Source organism: Bombina bombina, chromosome 4, assembly GCF_027579735.1.
Source record: "Bombina bombina isolate aBomBom1 chromosome 4, aBomBom1.pri, whole genome shotgun sequence".
Classification (NCBI taxonomy): domain Eukaryota; kingdom Metazoa; phylum Chordata; class Amphibia; order Anura; family Bombinatoridae; genus Bombina; species Bombina bombina.
Genome location: NC_069502.1, coordinates 947,922,340 through 947,942,364, shown reverse-complemented (window position 1 = coordinate 947,942,364; position 20,025 = coordinate 947,922,340). Strand labels below are relative to the sequence as shown.

Sequence of the window (20,025 nt, the reverse complement as noted above, 5' to 3'; positions counted from 1 at the left end):
CATTCCCCTCGAAGAAATCCAGGATAGGATAAAGGCCCTTAAGTTGGCCAACTCCTTTATCACGGATGCTTCCCGCAGAGCTTTATGGTTAAAATCTTGGTCTGCGGATGTGTCATCTAAGTCTAAACAAAAGGGACGCCAGAGTAATTTTCGTTCCTTTCCAAATTTCAAGAAAAAGCCTTCCTCTCCCTCTTCCAAGCAGGAGCAATCCAAGCCTTCCTGGAGGCCCAACCAGTCTTGGAACAAGGGAAAACAATCCAAAAAGTCTGCTATTGAATCAAAAACAGCATGAAGGGCCTGCCCCCGATCCAGGACCGGATCTTGTGGGGGGCAGACTTTCCTTCTTCGCTCAGGCTTGGATTTGAGATGTTCAGGATCCCTGGATGGTGGGCATCGTGTCCCAGGGATACAAACTAGAGTTCAAGACCTTTCCTCCCAGGGGCAGGTTTCTGCTTTCAAGATTATCTGTAGACCAGACAAAAAGAGAGGCATTCTTACACTGTGTTCGGGACCTGGAAGTTATAGTTCCTGTTCTGATGCAGGAACGGGGTCTGGGGTTCTACTCCAATCTGTTCGTGGTTCCCAAAAAGCAGGGAACCTTCAGACCAATTTTTTTTTTTTTATTGAAGTTCAGTTAAAGGCTTACATGCATGTCATGTCATCAAAAAGAACACAAATAAAATAACTGGTAACAAACATACACCCAATAGGAGATTAGAATAAAAAATACATAATAATGACATATCATGGGAGTATATATAATGCTTGCCTATCATACCTGTATACCTCCAAGTTGATAATTGAGGCCACTCTTGGACCTCCTATTAATAAAGAGAGAGTGCAAAGCTACAGGAGGTACCCTCTGGACGTAAGAGACCCCTCTTGGATCTCATATGATGAACTTCTATTTTTATCTCTTTTGTCACAAAGTGAAAGTATCTTTCTGATGTATGAATAATATGATGAGATATGTAGGTGTAATAATGATAAGGTTGCGGCATAGGCAAGAAAAGCCGCATTGTTAACCCTCCTAAATTAGGAGGTATATTATTATGGGGGGGGAGGTACTGGATTGAAAACAATGAATAAAATGTATGGCGTAGGAGACCGTGAAAACGTGGTGTAGTAACGTTAGGGAGAGAGGGCAGGTCTCAAACAAAAGAGTGAGGTATAATAGTCAGTAGACTAAGTATGTAGAGATAGCTCATATAAAGTGAAATATTACAAATATATTCCATGTGTTGATGGTTCAAACATATAGCAGTTACTATGAGCACGCCAATTAAGGACCAGGATTATACTACAAGACCTGAGAGATTATACAAAGTGACAAAAGATGGCATATTGACAACCTATTCAAAACCCATCAAGGTTAACCTAAATATAGAGATTCAACAAACATAGAAGGTATATATCAAGGCTAATACAATACAATCTGGTAGGAGGATTCCAACAGTACAATTGACACATCAATCAAAGCAGGATGACCATTCCCCAATAGAACCTTAAAAACCTCTTGGGGTTATTTTTTTTTTTTTTTTTTTATAAGAGTTGCTCGGGGAGACATAGCAGGATAAGCATCAAGTATAAGAGATTAGGATGCCTAAGATAGAAGTGTTAGTATGGGTCCAGCCCACTTTAGTAACATAACAAACACCATGTTGTGATACAATATGTCCACCTGTACTTGTAGTAATCACATCAACAGATTAATAGGTTAGCACATTAGATCTCTGAATGAAAATGAACAGTAACCATAAAATTGTCATTAAAAGCAAACAAAAAACGTAATCAGGGTAACAAAGATTACACCTGTCCCTCATGACGTAAAACAATTTACATATGCAGCAACATTGGTGCTAAGACAGCTATTTAAAAGGAAAAACTAAATATAGGGGTCTCATCACTAACCGTAAGTTTCCAGCTCTTTGCTGTACGTATAGTTAAGATTTTCAGGTCACTCAATAACTTTATCTCTCAGGGAGGTATTAAATACCCACTAACAGAGTGTGCGACTTTTGAGTAGGACCAAGAGGTAGAAAGTGTGGTATGGCAGAACCTTACGCTAATATGCCTCTGTGCATGGGTCCTGGGATCTAAAAGATATCATCCAGCCCCCAGGTGCAAGACGGGATAATGATAGTTATAGCAAGCCTATTACCAATGAACTCAATAGTGTTTAATTACATGAAAGGCTAATCTTATTTAGCAGATCTGGTATTTATAGAGGGAGAGTATATATTCCTAACTTCACCACTCCTGGGATCAATAATATAAACAGCTTGTCACCTATGTATTCTAACAGGGTATAATGGCCTGCACTTGCACTTTATCATTATGGAATCTAGCAACCCGCTACACAGAACCTGCAAAATCCGTTATAGAAGTCAGCGGCATATGTAGGCATGAAGTCCGGCATCTCAACCAGGATTAGCTTACATGAAATTTAGAGAAGGTCTATGGGAAAGATGCCCAGTATAAAATTTAGTTTAGGGACTGCCGTATTGCTGCCAAGTCTGTCGGCATAGGAGGTGGCTTGTCTTTCCTATCCGATTCCCGTCTTAACCATCTGTGTCCCGAGCTTGAGGTGCGCCTTTACAGCCTGGGTGAGATGCCAGAAAGAGCAAGGTAGGTAATTTTGTCTGTGAGTAGGAGGGAGTTGACGCACTGCCATCCCGATTTGTAAAGCCATTGGAGTTATATTGAAGGCGACCTGAGAATAGGCGGAACTAGGAACATCAAAACACTTAAAGGTTTCCTGAGACCCGCGATCTGTGTGAGTAAAGTCTGCTCTTGTTTGACTTTTGAAGATCGTTTCAGGTAGTGTGGTCTCAGCGGTATTCACCCCAGTCTCACAAAGTGTCTCCATCTCAGCCGGTGTAAGGCTAAGAGTGCTTGGGGGATGCTGGGGCCCCAAGGCATCCCCCTCAGTAAAATTCACCTCAGCCGAGTCCGGAAACCTCACCTTCACGGGTCCGCATTTCACCTCCAGATCAATGTTGCTATTTGAAGTTGCAAAGAGTGTTTTTCTGTGATAGGTTAGGAGTTTTCTAATTTCAGCAAGTGTCAAGTGAGTGTCCATCATAACAACTTTGCTCCCACGAGGGAGATAAAATGGCCGCCACTTGTGAGGTTTTTGGGAAAGTCTCTCAGAGCTAGTACACAACTAGCACCCCAGCAGGCAATTCGAGCGTCCTCTAGATATTAGATGAGGTTTTAGAAAGGCAATCTACTGAAAATACATGCTAATAGTGGGTCAAAATCCAATCTTAGATCCTTATTGGCAAAAAAATGCTCCGGAGCTCTGAAAACTTGCAACCTCTCTTGTACGCTGTTGGCTCCGCCCCCCTCCTTCAGACCAATTTTGATCTCAAGAGTCTAAACAAATTCCTCAGAGACCCACAACTGCTGTCTGTCTGCAATCCACATCCCAGGAGTGGACAACTGGGAGGCGGACTTCCTGAGCAGGCAGATCTTTCACCCGGGGGAGTGGGAACTCCATCCGGAAGTGTTTTCAAACCTGACTCTCAAATGGGGTCAGCCAGAATTGGATCTCATGGCATCTCGGCAGAATGCCAAGCTTCTGAGGTACGGTCGAGGTTAAGGGACCCTCAGGCTGTACTGATTTAAGCCCTGGTGGTACCTTGGAATTTCAGTCTCGCATACCTATTTCCTCCGTTCGCTCTTCTACCTTGAGTAATTGCTCAAATCAAGCAGAAGAGGGAGTCAGTGATCCTCATTGCACCGGCGTGGCCTCGCAGGATTTGGTATGCAGACCTAGTGGACATGTCATCTCTTCCACCTTGGAGACTTCTGTTGAGAAAGGACCTTCTACTTCAAGGGCCCATCCTTCACCCAAATCTAGTTTCTCTGAAGCTGACTGCTTGGAGATTGAACGCTTAATTTTATCCAAGCGTGGATTTTTGGAATCGGTCATTGAGACTATGATTCAGGCTCGTAAACCTGTGACTAGAAAGATTTACCATAAGAGATGGCGTAAAAATATTATCTATATTGGTGTGAATCCAAGGGCTGCTCTTGGAATAGACAATTCTGTCCTTTCTCCAAGAGGGTTTGGAGAAGGGTTTATCGGCAAGTTCCCTAAAGGGTCAAATATCTGCCTTGTCTATTTTGTTATACAAACGTCTGGCGGACGTCCCAGACGTGCAATTGTTTTGTCAAGCCTTGGTCAGGATCAGGCCTGTGTTCAAGCCAGTTACTCCTCCCTGGAGTCTTAATTTAGTTCTTAAGGTTCTTCAAGGGGCTCCGTTTGAGCCTATGCATTCTTTAGATATTAAGTTGTTATCTTGGAAAGTGCATTAAAATTCTATTTACAGGCGACTAAGGATTTTCGTCAGTCTTCTGCTCTGTTTGTGTTTTTCTCTGGGAAACGTAAGGGGCAGAAAGCTACGGCTACTTCTCTTTCTTTGTGGCTGAAGATTATCATTCGCTTTGACTATGAAACTGCTGGACAGCCGCCTCCTGAGAGAGTTACGGCTCAATCTACGAGGTCTGTTTCCTCAGCCACACTCCTAGAACTGGTAATAGATGGTGGTGGTGTAGGTATTTTACTTTCCTCTCATTACACCTTTTAACAAATATCTCTTCCCTTACATTTTCATCAATCGAAACCCACATGATTCTCTTATTCTCTCCCCTCTCTATACGTGTTGCAGTCATATACTGGCTCCTCAACTCAATTTCTAGATCACTTGGCTGCCTGGCTACCTTATTTTCTTTCCTCAGACACCCCTGCCTTCATTCTTGGCGACTTCAAAATCCCACTTGACAATCCCATTGCCTCCTCTGCAAAATAACTTCTGCAACTCACTTCCTCTTTCGGTTTATCACAATGGACTGGCTCTCCCACTCACAAAGACGGTCACTCCCTTGACCTGATCTTTAGCTATCGATGCACTATTTCAAACTTCACAAACTCCCCTTGTCCTCTTTCTGACCACCATCTTCTCACTTGCAACATATCATCCCTCCCTACAACTCTCCCTCCTTCTACTCCTCACACCAAACTTCACAGACGCATAATGTCATTAGATCAGCAACAGCTTGCTAATTCCCTTGAACATCTCCTCTCATCCATCTCCTCCTTTACCTTCCCTGACCAATCTATCTGCCACTATAATTCCACCCTTATATCCCTCCTTGACAATCTGGTCCCTCTTACTATAGCTCGGAAATCACACTCATCCTTAGCCCTGGCATACTCCTCTGACATTGTACCTACGCAGATGTTCCCGTACTGCTGAGCGGCACTGGAGAAAATTTTGGAGTTCAGCTGATTTTCTTCATTACAAATTTATCTTGAATTCTTACTATTCTGCCCTTCATCTCTATAAGCAATATTACTTCTCTACTATTATCTCTACTCTTTCTTCAAACCCAAAACGTCTGTTCTCCACTTTCAATACTCTTCTCCGCCCACCCCCACCTCCTAATACAACTTCTCTGTCAGTTCAAGACTTTGACAGCCACTTCAATAACAAAATCGACTCCGTCAGAAACAAAATCATCTCTCAACATACTTCCATTCTCTCACCCCCTCAAACACTCGCAATCAACCACAACCCACATAGCCATAAACTTAGCTCTTTCTCCCCTGTTACTGAGGAAGACGTTTATGCACTTACACTGCGCTCTTACCTCACTTCCTGTCCCCTTGCCCCTATCCCCTCACAGCTACTCCCCTCCCTCTCTTCTACCCTTAACCCTATTCTCACACACATTTTCAACCTCTCCCTCAGCACCGGTATATTTCCCTCATCTCTGAAACATTCACTGGTCACACCTATCCTCAAAAAAACCTTCTCTTGATCCAACCTCCCCATCCAAATACCACCCTATTTCCCTACTCCCTCTTGCCTCAAAGCTTCTTGAAAAGCTAGTATATGCACGCCTATCCCACTTCCTTGCATTAAACTCCCTCCTTGACCCACTGCAATCTGGATTTAGTCCCCATCACGCCAGAGTTAGCAATCGTTAAGGTTAACAACGACCTACTTACAGGAAAATCCAAAGGCTACTTCTCTCTAATTATCCTCTTTAATCTGTCCGCAGCCTTTGATACTGTTGACCACCCACCTTTGCTCCAAACCCTCCAATCCTTCGGCATTTTTGACACAGCCCTCTTGTGGTTCTCTTCCTACCTGTCATACCGTACCGTTTAGTGTAGCCTTCTCTGGGACCTCCTCTGCCCTGTCACCACTTTCTTTCAGGGTACTGCAAGGCTCTGTCCTCTGTCCCCTTCTCTTCTCAATCTACACATCATCATTAGGTTCCCTAATAAAGTCCCACGGTTCCAATATCATTTGTATGCCAACGACACCCAAATCTACTTCTCTGACCAGACCTATCTCCTTCCTTGCTAACCATTGTCACTAATGTCTTTCTCATATCTCTTCCTGGATGTCCTCTCACTACCTCAAGCTAAATCTCTCCAAAACTGAGCTCCTTATTTTCCTCCCTATTTCCAAAATCTCCACCCCAATCTCTCTATAACTGTCAAGAACTCCATCACTACCCCTACCCCGCATGCCCGATGTCTTAGGCTCACATTTGACTCAGATCTTTCTTTCACGCCTCACATTCAGTCCTTTGCTATATCCTGCTGATTCCACCTTAAAAACATCTCTAAAATTACACATTTTCTTACACAAGACACAACTAAGATTTTAATCCACTCTCTCATCCTTTCCCGCCTTGATTACTGTGACTCTGTCCTCTCTGGTCTCCCCAGCTACCACCTAGCTCCTTTACAATCCATATTGAATGCCTCTGCCAGACTCATCTTTCTTACACGTCGCTCTTCATCTGCTGCACCTCTCTGCCAATCCCTTCACTGGCTTCCTCTTGCCTCTAGGATTAAACGCAAAATTCTCACTCTGACATACAAAGTCCTCAACTGCACTGCTCCCCCCTATATCTCAGACCTTGTCTCCAGAGAATCTCCCTCCCGTCCCCTTCGCTCTGCTCATGACCTCCTACTCTCCTCCTCTCTTGTTACCTCCTCACACTCCAGTTTACAGGACTTCTCCAGACTAACTTCCATCTTGTGGAACTCTCTGCCTCGCTCCACAAGACTCTCCCCTACCTTTGAAAGCTTAAAGCACTCCCAAAGACTCTACTGTTCAGGGATGCATACATCCTACACTAACCTTTCTTTATACCAGTTCCTCTCCTCCATTGCTATCCCCCTTGATCCCCCTTAGCATGTAAGCCTTAGAGTCCAGCCGTTTGTAAATCACCTTCTTAAGAACTGACTACAACAGTGCGACTCTTGGCAGGGCTCTCTACCCGTTTGATACCTATAAATATTTTTTTGTACTCCGCCTATGTTAATAGCTCTGCAGAATCTGTTGGCGTTCTACAAATAACCGATAATAATAATAATTTTCCCCCCAGTAAATCACAATCTTTTATGCCTGCATCTTTACATGGGGTTTTGTGTTCTAAATTGCAAATAGTGTATATTTATTCAAAACTACTAATACCTTTCTGATAACTGTACTGTATTATCTTTCTGATGGTACTATGTATACAATGGTAGCAAAAATTATATAAAACTACATATAGGTTGCATATATAAGCTGTATTATGACATGTAAATATTGCTTAAAAGAACAAAAAAACCCAAATTTTTCTTTCATGATTCAGATAGAACATACAATTTTAAACGAACTTCCAATTTAATCCATTGTCAATTTTGCTTCGTTCTTGTGATAGCAATTGTAGGAGCAGCAATGCAATACTGGGAGCTAGCTGAACACATCAGTAAGCCAGTAACAGAGGCTTAATAAATACCTTCTCTTAATATTCATCTATTAGGTGTTGAGTGTGAACATAATTATTCATATATTTCCTTCCATAAGGCAGGGAGAGTCCACATCTTCATTCCTTACTGTTGGGAAATGCAACACCTGTCCACCAGGAGGAGGCAAAGACACCCCAGCCAAAGGCTTAAATATCCCTCCCACTTCCCCTATCCCCCAGTTATTCTTTGCCTTTCGTCACTATAGGAGGTGGCAGAGAATCGTCAGAAGATTTGGATAGTCCTGTAATGGGTATGTTCCCTTCAAGAAAGGACTGGTGTTTTAAGTAATCATGTCAACCACTCAGTGAGAGTATTGATAAACGTTAGAGTCTGGAGATGCAGGGAAAGTTTTTCTGCGAACCCAACCAGACCGTCGCCTAACAGCTTCAGAGCAATCAGTGTTGACGAGTTTCACTGCTTATCTAAATTATGGAGAGAGTGTGTGCAGAGCAAAATAGTACACATAAAACAAACAACAGCGCAATATAGATGGAAGTATATAGGAATAATAGGGAATACTGCTGCCACTATAATCTCAAAAAATACACTTCATACCTGCAGGTGAAAAAATTGCGTTGGAAAAAATGCAAGCTGATCCTTAGAAGATATTGTAACAATGTCTCTATAGAGACCGCAAGGCTTCCACAGCGTTTAATTGTTTAACTCTAAAGAGTAGTATCCCAGAAAAAATATAGGTACAGTACCTGGCTTCCAGAATTGAATAGGGGCGAGCGTAACACAAATTTTATCCGATAACTTAGCCTCTGTTTTCCTTTTCTCTGCGGTTTAGGTCACGTGTGCGTAAGGCATCACGATACTACGATTGTATTGGTGGATACTTGTTTTTCGAAATCTCAACTGTTCCACTTTCACAAGTGTAGCGATATTGACGATTTCGGCATCCGCTCTTTAGTGCAATAAAGCACGCAGGATGAATCTTTAAAGACTTGTCATTAGCGCTTTTCAGCACATAATATCTGTCTTTAAAGACTTGTCTTTTGGGTATAATTTTGCAAGAAGTGAAAACCGCTAGGCCTTCCATAGGTTTAAGAGAACACTTATCAGGCTGTTATAAGTGACTCAAATCTGCATTAACTGCACAGCATCAACGCGTTTCTCCCTGCATGAGGGCTTTTTCAAGATGACTTGGTAGCAGTTCAATGCATCCTTAAATTTGCTTCAAATGTTTCTAATTGGTTGTAACTTTAATTAAGTTTTACGGTGGTATTGGCAATAGTCCATACATTTTTAAAGGTGTTATTGGCAAATTTACAGAATATATGAACCTTCTAAATCATTATTATATAAAATAACTATCTAAAATATATACAAAGTATGAAGTAATACAATTAGTGCAATTAATAAAATACAACATTTAAAATAACTTGCAAAAGGACCCATTAAAATCTTAAGCAAATCCTACTACTAAAAATATTCTGATACAAAGCTAGTCTAAAAGAAAAGGCGAGATATTGAGCTCAGAATTCAGACCTGCGGGGAATAAGGTATTACATTTATAAATATATTCTGCTTCTTTTAAGAGCAAGTATTTACCTATGTTTTCTCCTCTCCAATTCAATTTAACATTATGTATGCCCAATATTTAATGTCACTTGTCCTACCCCCATGGAAATCTTTAAAATGTTTATAGAGTTGTGTATCATCTGACTTCTTCTCAATACTTAAGAGATGCTCCCTAATCCTATCCCTCAACATTCTTTTTGTTTCTCCAATATAAATTAAGTTACATGTACAGTGCAGTACATAAATGACTCCCTTGGTTGAGCACCTAATCAGATCTTTAATTATCGATTCCTCTCCTGTCTCCACTTAAGTCCATGTCAGAGCGTCACTGCAAGGCTGTCACACTTGAGAGGCTGTGCCTGTTCCACAGCATGGATCCTGGAGGGTAAGACCGTTTTATATATACACTTTTGCTAACAGGGTCGCAGTGTGGCTGTCAGGGTTTTTTCCTGTTTTGTTTGCCATGTGCTGCTGGCAGCCATTTTACTCGCCTCTCTTGCTGACTCTGGTGCATACTGTGTGATGCTGCTCAATTCCTGCACTTCCTTTTATGGCCATACTGGTGTACATCATCAGTGTGAGACAGGATGCAGTCCCAGAATTGTGATGTCATCACTTATTATTTAAAGGGCCTCTGTTCAGTATGCTTTGCCCTTGCGTTGTCTCAGACCTGTTTGTGAGAGCTCCTGTGTATTACCTGGCTGTCTGACGTCCCTCCTGGTTCCTGATCCCTGGCTTGTTCCTGACTCTGCTGTTCTCCTTGTTCCTGATTCCAGCTCGTCTGACTACTCACTTTGGCTCCTGACTCGTCTCGTCTGACTACCAGCTCTGGTTTTGATTCCTGTTTGACTTGTGGACTTTTTATTATTTTTTGCTATTAATAAAGGTGTGATTATTTTTGCACTTCTCGTCTCAGTCTGATTCCTGGCACCCTGACATTATGCAAGGGCCATGAATCCTGATGGTGCTAATAATCCACCTTTACCTGCCTTAATTTCCAGGATGGATGAACAGGATCACCGCTTGGATCAATTTGCACTAGCCCTGCAAACCCTGCTGACTCGCACTGCACATTTGGACCAAAGTGTCCCGCAAGTTATGGTTGCTCCTGTTTCCGCTGCTGCACCTAGTCCTACCAGGAACATGTCCGGTTCTGCACCTCTACCTCAGTGTTATGGAGGCGATCCTAATCAGTGCAGAGGGTTTTTGAACCAGGTGGGCATTTACTTTGAGATGTTACCTCAGGCTTTTCCCTCTGACAGAGCTAATGTGGGATTTCTCATCTCATAACTCTCTGACACAGCTCTTGCCTGGGCTAATCCCTTGTGGGAGACTAATAAACCTGTGATTTCAAATTACCGTGAATTTGTGGCCTCCTTTCGAAGGGTATTTGATGTTCCGGCTCGCTCTTCCTCTGCTGCTAAACGACTCATGTCCATTCAGCAAGGTACAAGATCTGTTGCTCAGTATGCCATTGAGTTCCGTACGCTTGCCGCAGAGGTAGGTTGGAACAATGAAGCCCTTGTTGCCACCTTCTTTCATGGGCAGGATGGAGTCTCAGAATTGTGATGTTATCACTTATTATTTAAAGGGCCTCTGTTCAGTATGCTTTGCCCTTGCGTTGTCTCAGACCTGTTTGTGAGAGCTCCTGTGTATTACCTGGCTGTCTGACATCCCTCCTGGTTCCTGATCCCTGGCTTGTTCCTGACTCTGCTGTTCTCCTTGTTCCTGATTCCGGCTCGCCTGACTACTCGCTTTGGCTCCTGACTCGGCTCGTCTGACTACCAGCTCTGGTTTTGATTCTTGGCTTGTTATTTGACTTGTGGACTTTTTATTATTTTTTGCTAATAATAAAGGTGTGATTATTTTTACACTTCTCGTCTCAGTCTGATTCCTGGCACCCTGACAGTGACTACTTTATGCCTCGATAGGTTAAAGGGTTAATATCTCCTTCAGGGAGATTATTTGAACAGCAAGGGGTTATTTATAACTGCTTTAATGTGAGAGTTTTGGGCTCATAGACTGTGTGCTTTTGGCTTGGAACAAACAGGTTTTCTGATGCCCTATCAGTACCATGGAGGTTCAGACTCATGTATCTTTTTCCTCCATTACCGCTTCTTCCTCGTGTGGAGGCTCAAATCAAGCAGGAGCGAGCATCAGTGATTCTGATTGCTCCATCGTGGCCGCAAAGGAAGTGGTTTGCGGATTTGGTGGGGATGTCCTCATCTCCTCAGTGGAGGTTACCTTGTTGCAGAGATCTGCTGATACAGGGTCCCTTCGTTCATCAAAATCTAGATTCTCTGAGGCTGACTGCGTGGTGATTGAACGCTTAGTCTTAGCCAAGAGAGGGTTTTCTGACAGTGTTATCGACACTCTGGTTCAAGCTCGTAAGCCAGTTACTCGTCGTATCTACCATAATGTGTGGAGGACTTACTTGTACTGGTCTGAAGAGCGTGGCTTTTCCTAGCATAAACTTAAGGTTGCCAGAATTTTATCCTTTCTCCAGGATAGACTGGAGAAGGGTCTATCTGCTAGTTTACTGAAGGGACAGATATCGGCCCTGTCGGTGTTACTGCACAAAAGATTGGCTGAGCTTCCAGATGTGCAGTCCTTTAAGGCTCTGACTAGAATCAGACCTGTGTTGTGATCTGGGGCTCTGCCTTGGAGCCTCAATCTTGTTCTTAGTGTTTTACAGCAGGCTCGGTTTGAGCCTATGTATACTGTTGACATTAAATTGTTATCTTGGAAGGTTCTTTTTTTGTTGACTTTTGCCTCTGCGCGCAGAGTTTCTGATATTTCTGCCTTGCAATGTGACCCCCTTATCTTGTTTTCCATGCTAAGGCGCTTTTACATACTAAATTAGGGTTCCTTCATAAAGTGGTGTTGGATTGTAACATTAATAAAAAAAAATTGTTGTTCCTTCTTTGTGTCCTAATCCTTCTTCATCGAAGGGACGATTGCTTCACAATCTAGATGTGGTTTGTGCCTTGAAGTTCTATCTTTAGGCTACTAAGGAATTCAGACAATCTTCCTCTTTGTTTGTCATCTATACGGGGAAGCGTAAGGGGCAGAAGGCTGCTATGACTTCCCTATCTTTCTGGTTGAGGAGTATCATCCGCTTAGCTTATGAGACAGCGGGACGACAGGCTCCTGAGAGGATAACGGCTTATTCCACTAGATCAGTGGCTTCCTCCTGGGCTTTTAAGAACAAAGCCTCTATGGATCAGATTTGTAAGGCGGCTACCTGGTCCTCCTTACACACTTTTACTAAATTTTACAAGTTTGATGTGTTTGCTTCGGCTGAAACAGCTTTCGGGAGAAAAGTTTTGCAGGCTGTGTTGCTCTCATAATAGGATCCGCCTCTTTTTTCTGTTCCCTCCCGTTATTCCTTCAGTGTTCTCTGGAGCTTGGGTATAGTTTTCCAAACAGCAAGGTATGAGGTTGTGGACTCTCCCTGCCTTATGGAAGGAAAACATAATTTATGCTTAACAGATAAATTCCTTTCCTTCCTGGCAGGGAGAGTCCCAGACCCCCCCCCCCCACTCCAATTTATTTTTGTTGTGCAGCTCCCTTTTTATATTATTTCTTATGGCACCTTTATACCCTGATGTTTCTCCTACTTTTCCTTGTTGCCTCTGCAGAATGACTGGGGGATAGGGGAAGTGGGAGGGATATTTAAGCCTTTGGCTGGGGTGTCTTTGCCTTCTTCTGGTGGCCAGGTGTTGTATTTCCCAACAGTAAGTAATGAAGTCGTGGACTCTCCCTGCAAGGAAGGAAAGGATTTTGTCTGTTAAGCATAAATTATGTTTTTCTGAACCTGGCTTGGGAAGCAATTTATTACTGACTTGTAAGATATTACTGTGAGAAATAATATTTTTAAGAATTACTTAAATTAACTTAATTGAGTTCTATATATGGCTTTAATTATGCTATCATATTAACGTCAGTTTATTTCTTTAATTAAGGTGCATGCAGTTAAAGAACGCCATTGAAAAAAACAGGGAAGCACTTCTCAAATTAAACAAAGTAAGTGATTTGACAGATTATCCATAAATGTATTGTCTTAAAGGGGCAGTAAACACCTTATAATTACAATAAGGGCTAGATTTATTAAGCCCCTATGGCAGCAAGTTCTCTCAAGAACTTGCTCGCCGTCATTTATCAAGCAGCGGTCACCAGACCGCTGCTTCCTTAGCCTCTTCGCCACCTCTAATCTGGCGGAATTCAATCTCCTCGGTCTAGTCAGATCGAGGAGATTGACAGCTGTGATTGGCTGTGCGCGGGCAGGAGGCGGGATTGCACGCGAGAGCGCAAAATTGCGCTCATGTGCATTCCCGAATACCTGCGGGTATTTTCGCCCCGCCACAGGTGAGCTGAGGCGTACAGGGGCGCATGTACGCGCCCCTGTATGCCTCAGCTTTAATAAATCTAGCCCTAAATGTATTCTGTCTTGCAATGAATGAGATTATTTACTCCTTATTTGGAGATGTCAATAAGGATGTTTTACTGTAGCAGACACAACTAGCCACTGTCATTTTGTTAGAAAAATTGCCTTTGTTTTGTAATTTAATGTCTGTCATGCGCACTTTCAATCCTCAGAATTGGAAAGCTCTTAATTTTCAGAATTAAGTTACAGGAAAGTGGATTCCTCTGCTTCTAAAAGAGATAGGGTATCATTTATAAAAATCCTAGTAGAGTGAGTGCTGCTTTACATGATAGTAAACAAATTGTCATCAGCGTGTAGACGTGTTTAGGAAAAATAAATCTGGATACCTATTAACGCTAGATGCGAAAATTAAATATTTGCTCACATTTTTCTTTGATATTTCAACAGTTTTTTCCCCTCAAAGCTTTGTATCCTTTGGTTTATTTATAATAAAGGTGTGAGAACTATGGAGCCTAAATACATATTTTCTAGTATTCATTTACTATGTCATTTGTCAGGTATAGTACAGTGTTCATTCAGTTTATTTGTCATAATAAAATATTTGGTTTCTTATAAAGTGAATTGATTGCTAAAATGATTTACAATTTTACTCTTATTTAAAAGGGACACTGTTTTATATGGTCAGCTTCTTGAGAGCAGTAGGCTGTGGTTTAAATGAGCAAAACCAGCTATTTTAAAATAGGGATAGGAAAGTAAAAATGAAGCTTGCATGATTCAGATATAGCAGGTCATTTTAAGACACTTCTAAATTCACTTCTATTTTCAAATGTGCTTTGTTCCCTTGGAATCCCTTATTGAAAATGAAAGGGACATAAAACAGGTTGAGATCTGTGCATATCCTAAAAGGGATAATTAATTAAAAATAGTTTGCATAAAAAAATGTTTTAAAAATTGCTGGCAAGTATTTTAAAATCATTTTCAAAAATAAGGAAAATTAATTACATAGCTAAGCTGCCTGGAGAAGCCAGCTCCACCCCCCTTATCAGGCATTGTATTTCAACTGAGTTCACAGCTTCTATGCATGCTCCAGCAGATAATCCCTATGCATTTTTGCATTCTACCAAATCCAATAATAGATATAGATACAGCCATAGAAGGAATTGTGTGGGGGGAGTTAGAGCTTTACAATTCAGAAACTAAAAAGAAAGGGTTAATGGTGAGGCACTGCAGTATAAATTTGCAGGTAAAGTAATAAAAGTACATATTATTATATTTTGTCTCTATCCCAACTTGTTTTATGTCCCTTTAATACACACATATCCTACACTAGTGGGAGCTAGCTGCTGATTGGTTCCTGCACACATTTGTCTCCTGTGATTGGCTAACTAGATGTGTTCATCTAGCTGCCGGTAGTGCAATTATGTTCCTTCAGCAAAGGATAACAAGAGAATGAAGTAAATTTGATAATAGAAGTATATTGGAAAGTTGTTTCAAATTGTATGTTGTATCCAAATCAAGAACATGTTGTAGTTTCTTATCCCTTTAATCTTCTTGGTGCTCTCTTTATCTTTTATTTTGCAGACAGATGAACCTGCCCCCGTAGGGAACTATGAACAAAAGAAGCAAGATGAAGAAAGAAGATTAGTAAAGATGTCTCGTAGGTTGCAGACACTAGCAGAAACCCTTGCAAATGTAGATGAAAGTGTCAAGTAAGATCATTAATAACATTTTTTCTTTTTATTGTATTTTAAAAGTGGTGAAATTTGTACAGCAGTTTGCTTACTATAATATTAAGTGATATACATTATTTTTGTATTGCAAACAACATCTTGTAATTATCTCAAACATTTTGGGCTCCATGTACGAAGCAGCGAAACCTGCTCCGGAGCCTTTGCGGGGCAGGTTCGCATATGCGAGCCTGCTTTCCGCAATGTAAGAAGCAGCGGTCATTAGACCGCTGCTTCTTACACCCTACGCCACCTTTGAGGTGGCGAGGGAAAATCACTGAGAGCTTGCTCTTTTCGGTGATTGACAGCCCCTTCAGTCGCGTGATTGGTCGCGCGAATGAAGGGGCGGGCATTACATACTCCAATGAGTGTGTAATGATACATACGGGCAAGCGGATCAACAGATCCGCTGCCCGTGTGTAGCAAAGGCGGGCGGACAGCTTCGCGAGTTGAGAAGCTGTCCGCCCGCTGCTTAGTACATGGAGCCCTTTGTTGCAATGGTTAAATAGCTTTACAGAATGTCTTTAAGTATTCCTTTTCTCTCTCTCAAAATTATGTGTACAAATGTTAAATGTTGAAAAGAGTGGATCTTATTCTGCTAAAACAAATATTATAGCTTATAGAAGTAGTGTCATAAAGGATGATGGGAATATACTAGTAGAACTCTTAAAGGGACATTCTAGTAGAGAAATAATGTGCTCCATTTTGTTGAAGCATATTAGTTTCTCTTGTAAGGTGTATCCAGTCCACGGATCATCCATTACTTGTGGGATATTCTCCTTCCCAACAGGAAGTTGCAAGAGGATCACCCACAGCAGAGCTGCTATATAGCTCCTCCCCTAACTGCCATATCCAGTCATTCTCTTGCAACTCTCAACAAGCATGGAGGTAGTAAGAGGAAAGTGGTGAAATGTAGCTGTTATCTTGCTTCAGTCAAGAGTTTGTTACTTTTAAATGGTACCAGAGTTGTACTATTTTGTCCCAGGCAGTAAAATAGAAGAATCTGCCTGTGATTTCTATGATCTTAGCAGGTTGTAACTAAGATCCATTGCTGTTCTCACACATGACTGAAGAGAGAGGTAACTTCAGCGGGGGAATGGCGTGCAGGTTATCCTGCTATGAGGTATGTGCAGTTATTTTCTAGAAGATGTGAATGCTAGAAAAATGCTGCTGATACCAAATTTATGTAAGGTAAGCCTGAATACAGTGATTTAATAGCGACTGGTATCATGCTTACTTTCTGAGGTAATACTCTTTTATATTTACAATATAAAATGTTTGCTGGCATGTTTAAACGTTTTTATATATACTTTGGTGATTGGGGCCTAGTTTTTTCCACATGGCTGGCTTAAATTTGCCTAGAAACAGTTTCCTGAGGCTTTCCACTGTGTTACTATGAGTGGGAGGGGCCAAATTTAGCGCTTTTTTGCGCAGTAAATTTTACAGACTGAGACATCCAGCTTCCTCCAGGAGTCCCCTGAATGCTATAGGACATCTCTAAAGGGCTCTTAGGCTTTCCAAAATCGTTTGTTGGGGAAGGTAGGCCCACAGCAAGGCTGTGGCAGTTTGGTGTGACTGTTAAAAAACGTCTATATCCTTTTTTGAACTAAGGGGTTAATCATCCATTTGCAAGTGGGTGCAATGCTCTGTTAACTTATTATACACACTGTAAAAATTTCGTTTGATTTACTGCCTTTTTTCACTGTTTTTCAAATTCTGACTAAATTTGTTTCTCTTAAAGGCACAGTACCGTTTCTTATATTTGCTTGTTAACTTGATTTAAAGTGTTTTCCAAGCTTGCTAGTCTCATTGCTAGTCTGTACAAACATGTCTGACATAGAGGAAACTCCTTGTTCATTATGTTTAAAAGCCATGATGGAACCCCCTCTTAGAATGTGTACCAAATGTACTGATTTCACTTTAAACAATAAAGATCATATTCTGTCTTTTAAAAAATTTATCACCAGAGGAATCTGACAAGGGGGGAAGTTATGCCAACTAACTCTCCCCACGTGTCAGATCCTTTGACTCCCGCTCAAGGGACTCACGCTCAAATGGCGCCAAGTACATCTAGGGCGCCCATAGCGTTTACTTTACAAGACATGGCGGCAGTCATGGATAATACACTGTCAGCGGTATTAGCCAGACTTCCTGAATTTAGAGGAAAGCGAGATAGCTCTGGAGTTAGACGAAATACAGAGCATACTGACGCTTTAAGAGCTATGTCTGATACTGCCTCACAATATGCAGAAGCTGAAGAAGGTGAGCTTCTTTCTGTGGGTGATGTTTCTGACTCAGGGAAGATGATGTAACCTGATTCTGATATTTCTACATTTAAATTTAAGCTTGAACACCTCCGTGTGTTACTCAGGGAGGTTTTAGCTGCTCTGAATGACTGTGATACAATTGCAGTGCCAGAGAAATTGTGTAGACTGGATAAATACTATACAGTGCCGGTGTGCACTGATGTTTTTCCAATACCTAAAAGGTTTACAGAAATTTTTACTAAGGAATGGGATAGACCAGGTGTGTCATTTTCTTCCCCTCCTATTTTTAGAAAAATGTTTCCAATAGACGCCACCACACGGGACTTATGGCAGACAGTTCCTAAGGTGGAGGGAGCAGTTTCTACTCTAGCAAAGCGTACTACTATCCCTGTCGAGGACAGTTGTGCTTTTTTAGATCCAATGGATAAAAAGTTAGAGGGTTACCTTAAGAAAATATTTATTCAACAAGGTTTTATCCTACAGCCCCTTGCATGCATTGCTCGTGTCACTGCTGCTGCGGCGTTCTGGTTTGAGTTTCTGGAAGAGGCTTTACAGGTAGCGACTCCATTGGATGACATACTTGACAAGCTTAGAGCCCTTAAGCTAGCCAATTCTTTTGTTTCTGATGCCATTGTTCATTTGACTAAACTAACGGCTAAGAATTCTGGTTTTGCTATCCAGGCACGCAGAGCGCTATGGCTTAAATCATGGTCAGCTGATGTTACTTCAAAGTCTAAGCTGCTTAACATTCCCTTCAAGGGGCAGACCCTATTCGGGCCTGGTTTGAAGGAGATTATTGCTGATATCACTGGAGGAAAAGGTTATGCCCTTCCTCAGGACAGGTCCAAATCAAGGGCCAAACAGTCTAATTTTCGTGCCTTTCGAAACTTCAAGGCAAGTGCGGCATCAACTTCCTCTAATACAAAACAAGAGGGAACTTTTGCTCAGTCTAAGACGGTCTGGAGACCTAACCAGACCTGGAACAAAGGTAAGCAGGCCAAAAAGCCTGCTGCTGCCTCTAAGACAGCATGAAGGAACGGCCCCCTATCCGGTAACGGATCTAGTAGGGGGCAGACTTTTGCTCTTCGCCCAGGCGTGGGCAAGAGATGTCCAGGATCCCTGGGCGTTGGAAATTATATCCCAGGGATATCTTCTGGACTTCAAGGCTTCATACCCAAATGGGAGATTTCACCTTTCACAATTATCTGCAAACCAGATAAAGAGAGAGGCATTCTTACACTGTGTACAAGACCTCCTAGTTATGGGAGTGATCCATCCAGTTCCAAAGGAGGAACAGGGACAGGGATTTTACTCAAATCTGTTTGTGGTTCCCAAAAAAGAGGGAACCTTCAGACCAATTTTGGATCTAAAGATCTTAAACAAATTCCTCAGAGTTCCATCATTCAAGATGGAGACTATTCGTACCATCCTACCTATGATCCAGGAGGGTCAATACATGACTACAGTGGATTTAAATGTGGATGCTTAGCTTCACATTCCGATACACAAAGATCATCATCGGTTTCTCAGGTTTGCTTTCCTAGACAGGCATTACCAGTTTGTAGCTCTTCCCTTTGGGTTAGCTACAGCCCCAAGAATTTTTTACGAAGGTTCTGGGGTCGTTTCTGGCGGTCCTAAGGCCGCGGGGCATAGCAGTGGCCCCTTATTTAGATGACATCCTGATTCAGGCGTCAAACTTCCAAATTGCCAAGTCTCATACGGACATAGTGTTGGCATTTCTGAGGTTGAATGGGTGGAAGGTGAACGAGGAAAAGATTTCTCTATCCCCCCTCACAAGAGTTTCCTTCCTAGGGACTCTGATAGATTCTGTAGAAATGAAAATTTACCTGATGGAGTCCAGGTTATCAAAACTTCTAAATTCCTGCCGTGTTCTTTATTCCATTCCTCGCCCTTCGGTGGCTCAGTGCATGGAAGTAATCGGCTTAATGGTTGCAGCAATGGACATAGTACTGTTTGCACGCCTACATCTCAGACCGCTGCAACTATGCATGCTCAGTCAGTGGAATGGGGATTACACAGATTTGTCCCCTCTACTAAATCTGGATCAAGAGACCAGGGATTCTCTTCTCTGATGGCTATCTCGGGTCCATCTGTCCATAGGTATGACCTTTCGCAGGCCAGATTGGACAATTATAACGACAGATGCCAGCCTTCTAGGTTGGGGTGCAATCTGGAACTCCCTGAAGGCTCAGGGATCGTGGACTCAGGAGGAGTCACTCCTTCCAATAAATATTCTGGAACTGAGAGCGATATTCAATGCTCTTCAGGCTTGGC

At 42.1% G+C, this 20,025-nt stretch overlaps 1 protein-coding gene across 1 annotated transcript in view; it reads left to right on the top strand.

Annotated features, from left to right (window-relative positions):
• Positions 1-20,025, top strand: part of NPHP1 (nephrocystin 1) — a 322,800-nt gene that overhangs the window by 25,366 nt on the left and 277,409 nt on the right. The window contains exons 3-4 of the mRNA XM_053711944.1: positions 13,315-13,375; positions 15,318-15,445. Of these exons, the coding sequence (XP_053567919.1) occupies positions 13,315-13,375; positions 15,318-15,445 (189 nt within the window). The remainder of the gene's footprint in view (positions 1-13,314; positions 13,376-15,317; positions 15,446-20,025) is intronic.